Here is a 19,061-nt window from a genome sequence, read left to right as displayed (position 1 = left end):
CCGGAGGGTTTGGAGAAGAGACTGGGCAGAAGTCTGCCACGGCTGGGAGGAGACCGCAGATGTCCTGCAACGGCACCTATTTGTCTGAAAAATGGGGTTTTAAGTGTCTGGGCTGGGTGGAGGAGCTGTGGCCAGGGCTCCTGGGTTGGGTCTCAAGCACGCTGTGACTGTCCCCTTAATGGTCAGGGCTGGCAAAGGGCTGGAAATATTTTTCTTTCTGAGTATCCCTTAATTAACTGAAAGGGAAGGCTGTCAAGTACCCAACCAGGAGGGAAAAAAGGTCTTCATGAGTCTGTGACCAGCCCAACATTTCGCCTCCATTTATGTTCCCCGGCCTCTTTGTTTTCCCTTTGAAAAAAGGGTGTTTTTCCCTCTATTTAACTGCTATTTATTTGCTGGTAAGTGGAAGGAATTCAGCTGGGATCAGCCCGGCTCCTGCCAGCAACTGGAGTTGAAAAGTTTCCGTGGCAGAGATGTAAAAGCAGAGCAGGGGGGTTGTTTTCCACCCGCCGCCGGTCCTCGCTCTGGGGGTCCTTGCGTCATGGCCAGCCAGGTTGGGTGGGTTTAATTCTCCTTTTTTTACTGGGATGTTGACAAGTGCCCGTGGGAGTTGCAGTGGGAGGAGCGCGGACCCCAGCCAGAGGGTTTCTTCTCGCCGTTAATGGGAAACAGAAGATGGCTTGGGAGAAATTTGGCAAAGAAGGAAACTTTTCTGTCTCTTCCAGCTTGGAAAAAAGCATCCTTTCTCACCCCAGCCTCCCCGCAGAAGGCAAAGGGTTCCCAAACACAGCCCAGGCGGGTTTTGCCAGAGGCGAGGAGAGGAGACAGAAAGTGCCCGGTGATTTCACAAGGGATGGAGCAGTCTCGGGCCACCGGCCGCGTTTTGGGGGGAGTACCCAACCTGCCTCCCGTCAGGGGCAGGGAGCCGTCCCGTCTTCTCCCTGAGGCATCGGGGGGTTGGGGTGCCCCAGGTACTTTCAATGTGGAGTAACGTCGGGAATTTTGGGGGTCCTGCAGCCGTGCCTGGGGTATGATATCACCGTGTAGCTGGAGATGCGATGCCGGCTGCGGTGGTGGGTTTGCGCTGGGCACAGGCACCCGTAGGGATGCACGCGGATGCTGTGCCGGTCTGGGAGATGAACCACTGACCTTGATGTAAAAAGCCCTGTTGGCATCGCCCCCTCAGCCCCGTCCGTGAGCCACGGCACTGCTTTGCTGTCTGCTCTTGACGTGTGCTGGCCGGGAGCCACGACCCCTGCATCCCGGCAGCATAGCACAAAGCCAGCCGAGCTGCTCCGAGCCAGGGAAATGCCATAACAGCCACGTGTGTGGGATGGCTGGCTGGGTGCTGGGGTGCAGGTAAGCGTGGGCCAGGGGATGAGGTGCCCCCAGACTCACCCTCCTGCCCTTTTGGGGTTTCAGGTGTCCCCCCAAAAGCAGCAGTGCTCGTCTGGGTCCCAAGGTGGGAAGCAGTGGCTGGTGCCGGCCGGCCGTGTGCCCCGGTGCTGCTGGCCCAGTCCTGGTGCTGGTGCCAGGCTGGGACGGGCTGGCAGGCTGCCCCTCGTGCTGCTCGTGTCCTCGCAGCCACCCACCCCCTTGCATCCTCCCTGCCCTGTTTGCAAACGTGATGTTTTTGCCTTGGATGGATGAACAAGTCTTGCAGAGCGGTCTCCTGGTGCTGGGGGTCTCCCAAGGGAGGTGAAGTGGTGGGGTGAATTCCTGAAGCTCCACCACCCCTGTCCCAAAACTGCAGTGTCCTCCCAGTTGTCAGTGCGCTGCAGGAACTGGTTACCAGTACAAGTCTGCCAGTTACAAGAAGTGGCCACAGTGGGGATTCAGAGGAGATGACATGTTTTTGGGCTGGGGGAGGAGGAAGGGTGTCACCACCGCCCTGTTGGGGATGGGAGGGTGGCCGTGGCGGGGCACGAGTGCCGACCTGTTCACGCGCTTGTACAAGTGGAGGAGGTTAATCGTAGTCAAAGCCCAGTGAAGTTTGGTCAGGTCACGGCTTTTCCAAAGGCTTTTTCGGACGTGCAGCACCTGGCACCCGGGGTCACGGCTGACCCACACCATCCCGCCGGAGTTAATCATTGCCATCGGCTCTGGGACCTGCCTGGCTTTAGCAATGAGAAAGAACTGTTTCCCCCAAAACAGGGGATGAGGAGCCAGCACATGGGGCCTGGAGGAAACTCCAACCTGCCAGGGCACATTGGGCTGGGGGGAGCCAGAACCCCTAACCCTGACCCTGACCCTAATCCAAACCCTAACCCTGGCCCTAACCCAAATCCTAATCCTGACTCGGACCCTAACCCAAACCCTAATGCTGACCCTGACCTTGACCCTGACCCTAACCCTAATCCAAACCCTAACTCTGACCCTGACCCGTTGCTCTCCTTTTCATTTTAGAAGGTAAATATTGTGTGTATTGCCCCATTGGAAGCAATGAGGTCACCCAGAGCGGGGCAACCTGGAGCGGCTGCTGGCAGCCCCTCGGGAGCCCCCCACTCTCACCGCTTGCCCCGATGGGCCCCGTGCTGCCGTCTGCACTTGGGGCTGGACGGGGAGGAAGGGCTTGGTCTGCTTTGGTCACCCAGTCCCAACTGGGAGGTCCCTGGGGGCTGCTGGTCCAGCCCCAAGCTGCTACACTAGGAGATGTGGCCACTGCATGCCGCGAGCGTGTAAATCCCAGATCACTTCAAATTAAGCCCAGGAATCATGAAACTTGGGGTCTGGTCCCCATCTGCTTGCCTTACTGAGGGTGGGTTCTCCAAAATGGGGCTGGGGGCTATTGGTGGTTTCCCCACCGTGTTTTCCCCACCCTCCTGCTGCAGAGCTGCCAAATAAACAGAGGGGCTCCCGTCCTTCGGGCGAGTGCGCTGCATTGCAGGGGGGAATATCCAAGGAGCATCACAGCTGGGAAGAAAAATTATATTTAAAAAAAAATGGAAAAAATCAAGAAGAAGGACTCCTGGGTTTGGTACTGTGTGTTTGGGCGAGTGCTGGGAGCTGTCGGGGCAGCCGGACCCCGGGCCGGTGCCTGCAGGGCTGCGCTCGCTGCTGGTGTTCCTGACACTGGAAGAGGGTTTTTTATATATATATATAAAAATACTTTCTTCTCCCCGTGGGTGTGTTTTGAAAAGGGGCTTGGGAACAATGAGGATTAACAAGCAGATAGAGAATTAAATGCAGGGTTTGAGTCTTCAAATGTGTGCACATTTCAGAGCGCGTGTTTGTGCCAAGATAAACTCTGTCAGGAATAAACATCGTTTTACATGAAAGGCTAATTACAGATTGGCGCTCCGTGGGTGGGAGGAGGGAATTTTCACCAATTAAAATGGAACTTTTCTGTTTTTCATGAAATTGCTGGATTAAAACGCAGCCAGGGGCTGGTGAGGTGTTTGACAGCGCAGTTGAAGGAGGGGATGCTCGCCCTCGGGACGTGCTTCCCCCCCCTCCACCCCGGTACTGAAGAGGCTCTGCCAGTTCACGCAGGCAGGAGCTGCGTGAGGGCACTGGTTTTGCCCAACAGCAGTTGAACCCCAAGAGCTGCCCTCCGGGCGTGCAGCGCTGGGCTCTCACCCGGGGAGATGCGACACGGGTAAACTTGGTCCAACCCCGCATCCCTTGGAGTCACCCAACATCAGGAGAGATTGGAGTAACAAGGTCCCCACCCTCCCCGAGGGTGTAGGTCATGGAAAGACGTTGGGATGGGACGTGGTGGATGGGAGCCTGTGTTGAGATGAAGTTGCTGCGACCGTAGCTCCTATTTATTGGGTAACTTCATTGTGCGGTAGGTGAATCATCTCCCAAAAATTGTAAGCCAGAAGGCAACACAGAGAAGAAAAACCTTCCTGGCCTGGAATGGGAAGGGCTGGGGAGAAAAATCCAGCCTAGGCCCATGGTGGGTTTTAGCTGCAGAGCACATGCTGCCTTGTTGCTTTTGGATGGATTTCACTAGAATTTGCATTTCTGGACCGGCTCTGGAGCCTCCGAGGCCAAGCAGGAGCCAGGCTGCAGACGGGGAGGACGTGATGCGGCTCAGACACGAGCTCAAACACCATATTGCTCTAGCCGGGGTCGAATTCTATGGTTTTGGAATGAAATGATGCAAAATGTGGCTGGGGCTGAGTTTGTCCAAGACGTTCAGCACATGAACCTCAGGCAAACACTATGCGCCTGCTGCTTGCCAAGCGAAACCACAGATTTGTCTCCATCTCTACTTAATGTGGCCACAGGGCAGCTAATATTGGGACTTTTCTCTCACATAAGCTGATATCTGTCACTTAGTGGTTACAGGAGGTGGCCTGCACATCGTCTCTTAAAAGTTCCCTGCATCCTTGAGAGCGAGGGAAGGCAGAGAGGCCCGATCAGGGGAGATATGGCGGGGTTTTAAAAGCAAAGTACATTCCCAGCCTGCTCTGCTCCAGTGCCCTGTGCTCCTGAACCAGTTAAAAATTGATTTTTTTAAAAAGTCTCCTATGGCAAAGACTGGATGGACGCTTGGTGGGTTTGGTCTCTGAGAAGCTGTTGCGTTACCCATGGTCACGGGACCATGCCTTGGTGATGGCAGCTGCCACTTCTCCTACGATATTCACATTTTTCCTTAGTCTGTCCTAATACCACCACGAACAGGACACTGAAAGAGTCTTTAGTCCGACCTGGCCTTGATTAATTCCTCTGAGTAATTCCATTTATTCCCATTTTCAGGCTGTGATGGAATTGTTTTCAAAAGAAGGGAGGCGGGGAGAAGTCAGCCAAACCTGATAAAGGAGGACTTTGTTCTGAAGCTTTAGGGTATGGTACCAAGCAGGGCTTGCTATACAGTTAATGAGTTTATCTGGCTTTTAGCTGCACGTGATGCACGGTGGCTGCCACCGCGCCGCCCCACCACCACCACCTCCCGTCCAGAGGAGCCCAGCTGCTCCTCAGCTTCGGTTTGGGGCTCCTCAGCTTCGGTTTGCTGCTCTTTCGCTTAGTTTCCCTTCCTGCCGTGCATCGCGGTGGCCTCCTCAGATGTGATTTTGCGTCTGCCTTTATTTAAGCCTTGACCAACCCTCCCTGGGATGGGCTCGCTCCGCGGGGGGTGTTGAGCACATGGGGCTTTGCTTTGAGCGAGCAAGACGATGACGCAAATTGCTTTTTAAGGGCACAAGATAAAACAGCTGCTTCATTCTCGCTGCAGATGTGCTGGGGGCGGCACGCATTAGCTCTGCAGAGCGGGGGGTTACAGCCGTCCGCTCCCCCGTAGTGACTGCCTGGGCAGGGCCACCAGGTTGCTTGGCCTCCCAGGCCACCCAAAAAGGGAGCCAGGTAGGGCCGGGACAGGCTTTGGAGATGCGCGATGAGGTTTGTCGTGCCGGCACAGCTTCCCCGTCCCCAGAAAACACGAGTCAAGAAACTACTTTTTCTCCGGCCCAGGGAAGGTGACCCTCGGCAGCATGTCCCCGTACCCGCCGGCGGCCGCCCTGTCCCGGCCGCGCGGCGCAAGCGGGAGAAGCCGCGGGAAGCGAGGGAAGACACTTCCTCCAGCGGCGGATCTGAGCTCACCTCCTGGCCCTTGATCCCTCCAGCCCGGGGTATTTGGGTCAGCGGGGAAGCACGTCTGAGAGCGACATCCCTTCCTTCTCTCTCCCTGGAGATTCATTTTTAAAGGAACAAATACTACGCAGTACGATTTTTTAATGATGTTTTTTGGAACAATAGCTAAATACCGGGGGGGTTCGGATCTGCGTCTCCCTGTGGTGATGTTTTCCCCTGTTGTTTCTCGCCTTCCTGCGCCCACCTTGCTCTGCTCCGCCGTGCCCAGAAACCTTTTTCTGCTCAGGAAAATACCAGCAAGGAAGGAGCTTTTCATCCTTTTGGGATGGCTTTGCTGGAAAGAAAGCTGCTCTGGTGTCTGGCATGTGGCACCCACCCGGACCGACCCTGGGGGCCCTGCCCACCTCTTGCTGCCGTGAACGTGCGGACATGGTGCTCACAGCCCTCCCTGGCCCCTCGGCATCGCCAGCCCCATCGCAGGTCCTGACCCCCACGTGCCAGTCCTCCGCTGCCGCAGGGTCCCCACTGGTGTTGTCACCCGCTGGCAGGAGGAGGAGCTGGTGGCCGAGGCATACGTGGTCCCGGAGCTCCTCCATCATGGGCACAGCTTGATGACGTTGGGCTGGTGGGCGAATGGGTCACCTCCCCGGTTTTTACTCCGTCTTGAGCCCAGAGCAAGCGGCGCTGGGGAGGACAGCTCGGCTTGGCCGTGTTACCCACATCTATGCTCCCTGGAGATCTTCAGCCACTGTGTTCTCCTGTCATGTTGAAGGCCACATTGCTTTGCACTTACCATGGGCCGGCAGTTTGGCTGTCTTTGTTAAATCGAGGTGGGGAGGAGCAATTTGTGGAGCTTTAGCTGGAGCTTTACCCTGTGTGATCACGTTGCGGGTGGGCTGCTGGTGGGATGCTCTCCTTGGTCAACCTCTCTGCTCCAGCAAAGGGGCTCCAGCCCCATGCTGGGCTCTTCCCATACCCCAGAGCATCCCCAGGACCACCAGCAAGATCCCATCAGCTTTGGAGGGAGCCGGGGCTGCGGGTGGCCTGGGCTCGGTGGCAGCTCGGGCTGCTGCTGTCCCCCACTCCGCTGCCATCCCTGCCGGAGCAAGCGGTGAGGAGTGGGGTACGTGTACCCGGGGGGGTCATGGCTCCCCGGCTGCTGTTTTATTGCCTTCAGGAGCGGCTGCGGGTGGGAGCAGGGTGGCACGGATGTGGTTGGTGTTGGCGTAACTCACAGTGCCAAGCAGGGTCAGCGGAGAGGTGGCTATCGGGGAGGGACAGCATGCATTGAGCCACCTCCTAATGTTGCCAGCCCCCAAATCAGAAGTCATCTCCGCTCCCCCTTGCAAAAGGAGAGTGCTTTAAATGTCCCCCCCCCGCTTTCTTTTTTAACTAAATAAGCGGTTTCTGAAGCATTTGGTGTTTCTGTAAAGGCATCCCTCGGAGAGGGGCTTTCTTGGCCATCGCCAGCCAGGTCCCCTCGCAGCACCCAGCTGGGCAGCTCCAAAACCAGCTCCTTCAGCTGGTGCTCCCGGGAGGTGGTTGGACTCACGGCACCTTGAAGCTCAATCAAGTCTTAACCCGACTCCTGTCCAAGTTCTGTGCAGCTCTTGAGCTCCTTCCAGCCCTGTCCTCAGCTGGATTCGGTCCATCGTTTCTTTTAGGATCTGCTTGATCGCACTGCGCCGCTGATAAGGCTTCGTGCCTCTTGTGGGGGCTTGTCTTTGTGTGTTTCAATATCTCGCCCAGGTTATCAGCCACAGAGGGTTGTGAGGTGTGGCTGGGCCAGGAATTAACGATCTCATCCAAACCCCGTGGAAATCAGAAGCAAAGATTCCCCCCCGCCTCTTTTTTTTTTTTTCCTGTGGGCTTTAAATCAAGTCGTAACTTCTCCAGCATCGGAGGAGCTGCCGAAGGGAAGCCCTGACTCAGGCTGGTTAAGCCCTGTCTGGTTTCCACCGGAGGAATGGCTGCCTCTGCCCTTCATGTCCAGGAAAGGCTAGGAGAACCTTCAATACCGCGTTACACAGATTGCCAAAAATAAACCCTCCATCCCCTGGACCGGATCCAGGGAGTCTGGTTCCGTGTCCGGAGGGACAAGTTTGGGGCTACGCTTCACCTGAACCCTGTTTTTTTGTCCCAACCCGTGGTTTTCTGCCGTGGCTTTCCTCTAGCCTTGCCCTGACCCAGGTGAAAGGAGATTACCACCGTCGCACTGGGGATAAAACAGGGGGGTAAATTGTGCAACCTGCTCTCCGGGGGCTATTTTGGTGTGAATCACGCCAGGACCGGAGCCGGGACCGAGGCAGCTTTCTCCTGCCCCCAGATTTTGCCGAAGTTTCTTTCCAGCACTGGAGCTCGCCCAGCCCTCCCGGCTTCCCGGGGCTTCGCTGGGAAGCGCTGGGAAGACAAAACCCCGCTCTGGAAGTGAGGCTATTGTTCTTACTAATTTTAACTTGATGTTCTTCCCCAAGCCTATTTTTATTCATTGCTTGTGGTAAGCCCTTTCTCTAAGGTAGAGCAATTTGCCACGGGACTCTTTTTTTGTGTTTACCGATTTTAATTGAGCGATATCTCCTTTTTACAAACCCAAAGCTGGAGGAGCTTTTAAGCGCCCATTGCTGAGCCTCTTGCCCAGGGTTTGCTTTGATCTCTGCAGGTGAGTGTGCATTTTTGGGGCCAGAGATTGATACTGCTTATTTGCATGTAAATCTCCGGGTTATTAAGATCAGAATCTGGCCCTTTAAATTTAATACTTTGCTTTATGCTTTTATTTCCGCGTTTCTTAAAGTAATTTCCAAAAATAACAAACTTCAAACATGACGGGGCCATCTAACGTTTTACTGCCTTGGCTGGAGTAGAAGGAACATTTCTGGAAGTATATTATCCAATTTAACGAGCCTTTCCCATCTTGGCTTTGCTCCCACCCCTCACCCCCTCTTGGAGTTGTTTTGGACGGCTCTTTGGAGCCGTGCCACCTAATCCTATTAGAAGGACTTTCATTACACTGTGCCTTGTGTTTATAACCAAGAAAATGAGCCGGAGAGGGGGGTCCTCTCCCTCACCCTTTTGCATTTCGCCTGGTGTCGAGACGAGAGCCTGGCAAGTCCCATGAGGTTCCCGCACAGCCCTTGCTTTTCTTTTTACTGCTCCGCTCTGCATTTATTAAGGAAGACTTCGGAGTAAATTGGGTCCTTGCAAACTTATAATTAATTTGGAAGGGTCAGTTCTTCCCAGGCTAGCGAGGGCTTCTTTGTGTGGTCCTTTTTGAAAGGCAGAGGTTGGAGAGGCTGTTATGTGGCTGGGATTTGCTTTTAATAGGAACCTGGCTATTTTCTGAAAATCTCACGGCTCTTGAAAGACGGGTTGTTATTGTGCGGGGCTGTGTTAAAAGGGTTTGCAGAGCACTTGGTTTGGATACAAAAAAAAACCAACACAAAAAAAAGGAATAAAAAAAGCAAGGAGCACATGTCCTGGGGTCTGTGCGGGGCAGATCACGCTCGGCAGTCCAGAGCCAGTGCCTGAAGCTGGGAGATGCTCCAGGAGGTCCCTCTGCTTGGGTGCTGGGTAGGGCTGGGGGCTCCTTGTCCATCCGTCCATCCTGCCCTGCCCTGCGCCCCGCCAACGGGATTTCTTGCTTCTCCTCAGAGCTAGTAGACTGAGAATTTCTTTCCTTACCACATGGCTTTTCTTGAAAGCCTGCCTTTCCTCCCCAAAATAATCACAGAAACCATTAAAGAGAGAAGGTAGAGGGCAAGGAGAAGATGATGGGCTGAAATAATCTGCGAATAATAAAAGTTTCTGAAAAAAGACAGCCAGACAGTGGTTTTCTCCAGAGGTGGGTCAGAAGGAGCCGTGAGATCACGGTCCCGCTTGGGCATCGCCTGGCAGGGCCTGGGATGTAACCTAACCTGGCACAAACCGCGAGTCTCCCATCAGCTCAGCTGCAACAAGAAATCCCCACTGACGTGGGGCGAGGGAGAGGTGAGGCAGTCCTGGCTCTGGGGAGTGGGGAGCAGTGGGGGATGAGCGTGGTACCTGGGAACACAGAGCTGTAACTCAGGGTATGAAACTCTTCCTAGCCAAAGCCAGGGAGCAGAGGGCTCTGAGGAGCTCGGGGGCCTTTTGGCCGTGGAGATGTCCCCTATGGAAGTGACATCAGTGGAGACGTCATTACCTGCCCAGCAAGGGCCATTAGAAAAAAGCGTTAAAAGCTCGGTGCCTTCCCTAGGAGGGGCATAAAACCTGGCCATGCCTCCATTGCACGGGCAAACAGTGAGACGCTGCAGGTTGAGTCCCGGCCGTGACACCGGCGGGCAGCACGGGTGGTAACCGTGTTATTTATGACCCGCACTGTTAATTAACGGTGTGATGGGTCTCTGCCGAGACCACCTTCAAAGCTGGAGTCGGTCCCTGGTTGTTCCCCTCCTGGCCCCCGTTTGATGTCCCGCCCTGACCATCTCCTTTCTTCTCTCTTTCCCTAGCATGGGTCGGCTCCTTGGCCATGGGCATGATTTTTTTCTGCTCTCCCATCGTCAGCATCTTCACCGACCGGATCGGCTGCAGGACCACAGCAGCCTCGGGAGCTGCCATCGCCTTCATCGGACTCCTCTCCAGCTCCTTCACCAAGTAAGGCTGTGGAGGGGCCATCCAGCTCCTCGGCGAGCTCCTCTTCCTCCCTGTTCCCTTCAACCCCCCCCACCTACACACTGCTGCTGCCTTTTGGGGCAAAGCAGGTGGCTTCCATCCAGATGAGAGGTCTCCTGGCACCCCTACAGCCCATATGCAGCCTAAGTGTGCACAGCCTGTTTCTCTCCAAATTGAACCGAGTTGCTTTTTTGTCCTTATATAACAAGAGAGTGAATTTTACCTGAGTGAGGGACTTTGTTTTATGGGATTTCAGCCCTCAGGTCCTTCATTTGATCTTTAAAACAGGCAGGCAGAAGTTGGCCTGCCTCTTGCGGGCAGCTCCAAAGAGATGCTCGTGGACAAAACCCGTCTCCTTTGCAACCAATTTCACATTTGGTACTGAAAGTAAATTAATGCTTAAAATAATATTTGATGGGTTACACCGGGCAAGAGGGAGTTTCCATGCCGGGCAGACGGGGATGAGGACGCAGACGGGGTTTGGACCAGTTTGTGCTGTTCCCGCACCAGCTCGGGCATTTGCGGCAGCACGGGGCGATGGCTGCTCCTCGTTTTCCACGGCTGATCCCATGCCACGAATTTCTGCTGGCAGGGGCTTGCCCATGGGCGTTAGGATGGCAGGTAAACCTGAGTCGATGTGAGAGTCTTTCCAACCCAAGACATTTGCATCTTTATGGGAGCAAAAAGAGGTCACCTCTGGGGTCCTTTATGCGGCACTTGTTAAATGGAGTCTCAAAGGCACCATGGAAACACCCTCCAAAACATCATTTGCCCCAGTTTTTCTGAATAAAAACATCACTTGGGGTTGGATTTCAGTTAAAATCAGTACTGTTTTAATTAAAATGCTTCAAGAAGTGGGTTTATTTTAAAGCAAACACACGCTAGTTTCCCAGAGGGCGACTTGCCTGCGCTGTGCTTGTCCCTGCCCACCCTGCCCGTGCGGGGCAGCTGGGTGCCAGCTCCTTTTTACCGAGGGCAACGAGACCCTTGTGCTCATCCCAACCCTGGTTCCATGTGGATACGTGCCGCGTGATGGGTCCCTAGCTGCAGGAGCCCCCCCCATCACGCTGGGAGAGGGGAAGCAGCTTCTGAGCCTCCCAGCAAAGCCCTAGGGAATGGGGCCAGTTGCAGCTGGGGGACTTGGGATGCTAAAACCATCTCGGGCAGCAGCACAGGCAGTGGCATGGAAGGAACCACCCTCTGCAACTTCCTCCGCAGATGCCACCCGTTTGTATTTCAAAAGATAGTAGTAATCGGAGAAAGTGCGGTCGGTCCTGAGGGAAGGTGTGCCCAGGCTCCTGGCAGCGCAGATCGCAGGCGCTTCCCATGTAATCTTGCTTTCCTGCTAATCAACGAAGCTTGGACTTTTTTTTTTCTCCCCCCTATTGTAAAATGTTCGTGCAAAGAAAAGAGCTCTTGGGACCACATCTCTGCCAGTGGCTTGTTGTGTTGGGCTTAAAAAAAAAAAATCAAACAGTACAGGCAGAGAAGAATATTATTTCCAGGAGAGCTCCAGAGCTGAAATCCCCATTTCCTGCCTTCTCACTCTCGGTTCACATTCCTTTGGCTGCCTTTTAAGGGAGAAAGAAGCCCCTTTGCAGCTGGACCGCAGTGAGGGAATCTGCCTTCGGCACAGCCGAGCCGGAGCCAGAGGAAGAGCAGCGGGGCTGCGGGATTTGGCAGTGCTCCATCTGGATGGTGAAAGCTGGTCCCGAAATTCGGAGCTAGTGGCTCCTGCTCACCCAGAACAATGGAGAAGGGGGTTGGGTTTTTTTTTTTTTGGTTGTTTTTTTTATTTGGTCCCCCTTGCCAGCTCCTTGCAGCCGCAGCTGGAGATGACCCACCCAGCGCCGGCTGGGCTACATGCACCGGTGCAAAGGGAGCTGCTGCCGTAAAGGGAGACGCAGCCTGGGTTTGGTGGGCTCAGCAGGGCTGGATCAAGGCTAATCCACCCTTTATCTCCTGGTTTCTCTAAAATGCGTTTGCTTTGTCCAAACAGAGGAGCAGCGGTTCCCAGCACTGCACCGAGCCGATCCAAAAACCCACTCAGCCACCGAGCCTGCACGGCAGGACCTCAGCGCCCAGCTCACGCTCAGTGCCTCCTACTCTCAAAATATTGGGAACTTTGTACAAAAACCAGTAAATAAACAAAATATGTTGAAAAGCAGAGCTCTGGGGAAGGCTGAAGATTTTTGGATGGGGCCAAGGTGAGGGTTTTCCTCGCTTTGCCACCTTGCACCGGAGTGTCTCCTGCACTCGTAATCACCTCGAGCCACCACAGATCTTAGGCGCCCTCAAGAAGAGAGAAATCCCAGTTCTGTTAAGACTTCACCTTCCCTCCGGTTTTAAGGAGGATGTTTTATTGTGAGGAATGGGAAATGATGGCCAGTTCAGCAGGGCTGTCTTCATATGCCCCCCAATGCCCTCCCCTTCTGCACCATTAAGCATTTTGTGGTGGGGTTTGAATCCCTTTTCATCTGCCTCTCCTTCCCCTCCACAATTTCTGCCCGGTTTCTCCTGCAGCGAGAAATCCCCCAACCTCTGCCAGCAGGGCTGAACAAGGGCCGTTCCCATCGTGAGCTGTAAGTGAGAGGCGGCCGTTGGAGGGAGACCTCCTTGGCCCAGGAGATGTCATTATCCACGGGAGACCTCGTTATCCAAGGGAGACGATGCCACCTTTCCCACCAGAGAGCAGCTGACTGATTCCCAGGGAGCAGGGTGGGAAATCCTGGCTAAGAAGCATGGCTGAAAGGAGCCCCTGCTCTTGTGGGGGTGTCTTAGCGTCAACAGGGAGCAGATGGGAGCCGTGGCATTTGTCTCCACTTATCCAACATGTCAGCTTAGCTGCAGTACCAAAGCTGGTGTGACCCAGCTGAGATGGCCGCGGCTGGTGCGTGGGAGGTCGGAGACAGCCTGCATAGCCCAGCTGCTTGCCTGGCTCCTACGGAGGGGATTTCTGATGTGGCTTCGTTCTGGAGTAGCTGGAAATTGCCTTTCATGACAGTCATTTGTCTTTGAGCCATTGGGTACAGCAAACATGTTCTGCTTTCTGCTTGGCTAGCTAAAGAGAGGAGCGTGTAATGGAAGAAATGATGTGCTTGTAAACGTTTTCTCAAGTTCAAACTGCTCCATTAGATCTGGGCTGCTGTCTTCTCACTTGCTTCATGAGCAGCACTCAGTATTTCACATGAGTCGTTCTGAGTGTTGGAGTAAAGACCCCGTTTTTGCAGCATCGCTTGCCCGGTGAGCTGCCCAAATGTTTCCATTGCATTCTCCTCCCATGCAGTATTTCGTGGCAGACTTTTGCAGCTGAATATATTGCACGGGGATGAAGTAGAAAATCCTTCATCTGGAGAGAAACACAATGGGTTATTTGCACCGCCTAACTTTAGGCTCCTTTCTCAGCTGCTTCTTTTGGGAAAACTGGGCTGGCAATTGGGGAACGGCTCCTTCCAAGGGCTCTCAGGACTTTCCACCTGTTCTGTAGAGCAGCCACTTCGCTTCCTCCTCAAGTGCAGCCACCAATGTAAGGTACAAACAAGACCTATTAATTGTCTAATTGAAACTCCCAGAGGAGCTTAAAGAAGAAGAACTTAATTAACCAGCCTGGAGCCTGGCAGAAACGCAATGTTTCCTTCCTAAGTGCCTAATAACCAGCAGGGTTGGTGCCTTCTGCTTTCAAACACTGGGTGCAGAATGTTTTCAATTAGTCCTTTCAGTGGAAAAAAAATGGATTTCTAGCTAAAAATAATCCACCTTGCCTACCTTAGAAAATCTTGCTTGCTGTAATTTAAAAACCATTCAAGTTAGGTCAACTTCCCAAGGAGGGGAGGTTGGCTGCTGCTTTCTCCTCTTTGCAGAAGGCACTCCCCAGCTAGACTTCATTTTCCCGAAGATTTAACATGCCAGCTGTGAAATGAGGATAATCCTTGCTTTGGCTAAGCAATAAGCTCCTCGAGGTCAGACTGTCTGTGTAGCACCTGTGGTTTGTGAGACCTGGGTTTTGACTCCAGGTTTTGCAGGACCGTGGGGGAGAAGGCTTCCTTACCTCTGCGTAACATAACCACCTCGATGTGTATTTTTTTTCTCACTAGGTCTCTGGAAGTTCGTTATTTCACGTACGGGATCCTCTTCGGCTGCGGCAGCTCCTTTGCCTTCCAGCCCTCGCTGGTCATCCTTGGTCACTACTTCAAGCGCCGCCTTGGCTTGGCCAACGGCATCGTGGCCGGCGGCAGCTGCCTCATCTCCGTGCCGCTCCCCTTCTTCCTGAAGATGGTTGGGAAGGCTATTGGGCTGGCGCATACTTTCCAAGTACTCAGTGCCTTAATGCTCATCCAGATATTCTTGTCCCTGACCTATCGGCCCATCTTGCCACCTTCTTGTGACTCTCAGCAAGATGGGCAGGACAAGTTGGGCAGCCGGAGCGTGCGGCAGCAGTGCTGGTCCCAGACGCGCAAGTATTTCAACTTGAGGGTTTTCCGGAGAAAGACCTATCGGATTTGGGCTTTTGGGATCGCTACTGCTGTCCTGGGATACCTCGTACCTTACATGAACCTGGTAAGAGCCTAGGCTGGGACTGGAAGGGGAGGGCGGTCGCATTGCCCGGAGTGAAAGGGCTCCTCTGTGCAAGTGAGGAGGAGGTGGGAAGGTGGAGATGGGCAGTAAGGACAGAGCCATCAAAAGCCTCAAAGCTAAGAAACTGCTGCAGGCACGTCCTGTAAATAGGAATAGTGATGGGAGGAGACAGCTTTTTAATGCTCCTGTGTGTCCTCTGTGCCAGGGTGGGCAGAGCTGTCGCTTCCCGCAGCTCCCAAGGACAAGCATCAGTAGCAGGAGAGAGGAGGGGGCTGTTGGGTTTGGGGTGGGCAGAGATGGGGTGGGCAGGTCAGCGTGGTGCAGACACGAGGTTCACACAACCACCCCCAAAGCCACGAGCCCTCTGCAGGAAGTCTCATCCGTTTCTGGGATATGAGAAGGATTAACTTACTGAGGATTCACGTCTTTGTATCCTTCCCTCCATCCTAGGTAAAATACGTGGAGAAGCGATTTCAAGAAACCAAAAAGGACTGGATCCTCCTGGTTTGCCTCGGAGCCATGTCAGGGCTGGGGCGCTTGGTTTCAGGCCGCATTGGTGATTGCATTCCCGGGCTGAAGAAGATTTATCTGCAGGTACGTTGTGTCTGACCCTCCGCATAGCTGCTGGCTAACCACTGCGGGTCAGGGGATAGCATCTCCACATCCGTATTGACACTCTGCTTAGTAACTGTCAACCACAGATTGCAAATCCTTTACTGACCATTACCTAACACCCCTGTCTGCTGTTAGGGGAGAAAATTTATGAGAGAAAGGTGTACAGAGAAGTTACACACTTGACCTGAGGTCTTGGTGTCTGTTCAGCAATCAAACTCTGTGGTCCCAACTCTTCCCAAACTGCTGGACACCCTCTCCCCTTCTTGTAGTTTTTGAAAAACGAACTGCTGAAATCTAGCAGCTAATCCAGCAGATAATCCTACCTAAAGCTTCTTAAAAGGTTATTCTTAAGGGCCTCTCTGAGAGGAGAGCAGAGGATGGATGGCACTGCTGGGTCCAGAGGAGGCGATGTCGTTGACCTGTTCAGCGTCACCTTCGTGACACTTCCTGCTGCCCATCCCCACTCATGCTGCACCCCAGTGACGTAGAATCATAGAATCATTTAGGTTGGAAAAGACCTTCGAGATCATCGCGTCCATGCCCGCTTTTGTCTCCCCAGGTTGTGTCCTTTGTGCTGTTGGGCATCCTGTGCATGATGATCCCCCAGTGCCGAGGGTTCGAGGGCGTCATCGTCATCTGCCTCTTCCTCGGCCTTTGCGATGGCTTCTTCACCACCATCATGGCCCCCATCGCCTTCGAGCTGGTGGGGCCCATGCAGGCGTCCCAGGCCATAGGGTACCTCATGGGGCTGATGGCTGTGCCCATGACGGCGGGTACGCCGATAGCAGGTTGGTAGCACCGCGGTGCCGGACCTGGACCCAGCTGCCGAGAGGGAGCAGATGCTTGTAGCGGCTTTCACCCGTGGTGATATTTTGGCGTGAGACCAGACATACGGTTTTGAATTTTCTGGCTTAGCGTGTCGCATGGGGGTTGAAGTACGGCTGTAGCATCACTCCATGCTACGTCCCGTAGCATCTCAGGGCCTTTCTCTGGGCTGATGAAAGGTGTCCAGCGGAGGAACAGTGAGAGTGACCCAAGATCACATTAACTGCTTTCTGTTTGAAGCTAAAAATTGGCAAATGTCAGTTTTCTAGAAGTCCTTTTAGATATCTGGGGACTGATTGCTAATTGCTAAGTACAGCCCCTGGACTGTTGAATCAAAGTCAGAGATGGAGACAGCCGCAGCTCTGTCCTCCCAAGACTTGGGTATGTGTTTAAGCGTAATAATAACCACAACATCCTTAACAGCGAGCACTTTATCGAAGCTGGCCCTTGAACAGCAGAACATCTGCATCAGCAATCGCTAAGCTAAAGCTGTAGAAACGCCTCTGATCTTTCTGCTTCTGGTGGCAAAATTCAGTTTAACGCCCTCGTGAAGGAACGTGGGGCTTGCAGATGTCTCACTGTTAGGGTGCTGCTGCAGGACCCCTGCATCGGGCTGGCTAGGCACAGGGCTGGGTGAAGGGGCTCATTTAATGGACATGATCCCCAGGCAAGTGTCTACGTAGAAGAAAACTCAGAGGGATTTTCCAGTGCCAATAAATGGCAATGGGTTATCCTCCGAGGCTGCCTGGCTGTGTCAGAGCTTGCTGAACCTCATTGGTTTTTAAGTGATTGGTTATTGTTTGTAACTGGCAGCATGTATTTTTCAGCTGACATCCCCATGTAGATAAAATATCCATAAGCAAAGCAGGGCTTCCAGGTGGAGGCAACCTGCAGAGGAACAGCTCCTGTCTGCTTTTCCTATTACCTCCTGGCTGGCAAGGTGCTAGGAAGAGCCACCTGAAAAGTTTGGTTGTTTAACGCTGTCTCAGCTTGCGTTTGGGATGTGTCCTGTTCTGGTGAGATGGCTGAGGCTTTCCTTCTTGGCTTCCTTGCTACCCAATGTTGGCTGTGCACATCCTTTAATCCTGGGCATAATAACTCCTAGGAATGCAATGGAAAAAAAGATCATTTTATAAACCCAAATCTCCCCAAATCTGGTGGTTGAAGCGAGCTGCAGCTCTCACTCGAGGGAGGAGAGAAGTCAGTCATTAGACTGACGTGGCTATAACCGCTGTTCTTTTTTCTCTTTCAGGATACCTCAATGACTATTTTGAGAATTACGATGCAGCCTTTTATTTTGCCGGAGTCCCCCCCATCATCGGCGGCTTGGTGCTCGCCGTCGTCCCTCTGGTCCATCAGAGGATGCTGAAGAAGCAGCGGCTGGATTCTGGCAAAGACAAGATGCTGGTCTCGGAGGCGGTGGTGAACGGGGAGCTGCTGCCGGGCTGTCCTGCCTCCGAAGCACACATGTAACGCCTCCGCTCGCCGACACTCGCTGTCGCCACCAGCAGCCTCTCCATAGCCCAAGCACAGGCCCTTTTCTAGACGGACCGTTAATTCTCCATGATCGCAGATGCACTATGTTTGTAAAGGAAAAAAAAAAAACCCCACAAAAAGTTCTTCTAGTTAAAGGCTTTTAACTAGCAGAAATGCTCTTTTTCAGGACGGTTTTGATTTTTTGATTTCAAAGCCACCTTTGTTTTTTTCCCCCCCCTAACCATTTTTCTAAGGAGAACTCTCACCAGGATTCAAACTTGATCGATCTCCCGCTCCTCACCCCAGTTTTCTATACGTCACGGCAGAGGTTTACAGCTAATAAATGCCTTTTTAAAGCAGGCCACAGATGGAGCTTGTTGAACCTTGCAGGTGTCCATCCTTCTCCTCTGGTGTCACGTCCAAGCGAGACAGCCCCCTTCCCGTCCAGCACCAGAGGCTGATTTGGAGCCAGCAGATCTGAAGGAGGAAACGCTGCTTCAGTCCAATGCACAAACCAAATAAATGGTCGGCGAGTCCCACTTTAATCTTCTTCTCTCCTCCTTTTTCGCTGCTCTCCCACACACCCAGGGAGCTGCAGCTGGGACGACGGGGAGCTCGGCCAGCTCCGGTCCTGCCGCCCTCGTGGAACAGAGCCGCGTGGGAGCACCCCCTTCCTGCAAAAGATGCCTTAAAAACGCATGGACAAGACCAGCAGGTCCCTCAGCCGCTTTCCACCTCTGTTTTCTCACCCAGCGACTGATCGGGCTTTTAAGGTGCAAAAGAGAGGGGCAGCTCCCAGCGCAGCCCACGGCGGCTGGCTCTGCAAGGCGAAAAACCGTGGGCAAGCCGCCGAGACGGGGACTTCGGAGGTGCCGAGGCACGCAGGGTCAGGACAGAGCCCCACGTGTCACGGGTTCGCTCCGTGCCGGGAGGTCGCTTCCCTGTGCCCAGGGATGCGGGGATGCGGCCGGCTCGGGGCACCCGCGGATGCGGGGATGCAGCCGGCTCGGGGCACAAGGTGCCACCGCTCTTTTTTGGGGGCCGGTTGTGTATTATGCAGCAATAACCATAAGTCAGTATTGGCAGGGGAAGCCCGGTGTTTCCAAAGGGTTTAAAAGCCCTGGCAGCGTTTAACTCATAGCCCGTGCGTTGCTGTGCAGAGCCGGTGCGGGGTCAGTGCCGTCCCCGGGGGGAGAGGGACAGAACTCAAGAAAATAGTACAGCCCATGGGTACCCACCACACAGAGCAAAGGCAGAGCTCGGCCTTGCGTAGAAATTTGTCATCTCCAGGCATCGCTAATGAGCGTGGTACAGAGCAAGGGACGTCCTCCTGTCCCGGTGGGTCCCCATATGAATGAGGTACCAGCTGGGACCAGGGTACCTTT

At 53.9% G+C, this 19,061-nt stretch overlaps 1 protein-coding gene across 1 annotated transcript in view; it reads left to right on the top strand.

The window, feature by feature from the left end:
* SLC16A2 (solute carrier family 16, member 2 (thyroid hormone transporter)) overlaps positions 1–17,673 on the top strand; it is a 34,241-nt gene extending 16,568 nt beyond the window's left edge. Inside the window, exons 3-7 of the mRNA XM_010569152.1 lie at positions 10,023–10,167; positions 14,280–14,742; positions 15,211–15,354; positions 15,935–16,163; positions 17,453–17,673. Coding sequence (XP_010567454.1) covers positions 10,023–10,167; positions 14,280–14,742; positions 15,211–15,354; positions 15,935–16,163; positions 17,453–17,673 — 1,202 coding nt within the window. The remainder of the gene's footprint in view (positions 1–10,022; positions 10,168–14,279; positions 14,743–15,210; positions 15,355–15,934; positions 16,164–17,452) is intronic.
* The last annotated feature ends 1,388 nt before the right edge of the window (positions 17,674–19,061 follow it).

This window comes from Haliaeetus leucocephalus, unplaced genomic scaffold, assembly GCF_000737465.1.
Source record: "Haliaeetus leucocephalus isolate CR32 unplaced genomic scaffold, Haliaeetus_leucocephalus-4.0 Scaffold262, whole genome shotgun sequence".
In the NCBI taxonomy this organism is placed as follows: Eukaryota; Metazoa; Chordata; class Aves; order Accipitriformes; family Accipitridae; genus Haliaeetus; species Haliaeetus leucocephalus.
This window is presented reverse-complemented; position numbering and strand designations above follow the sequence as displayed.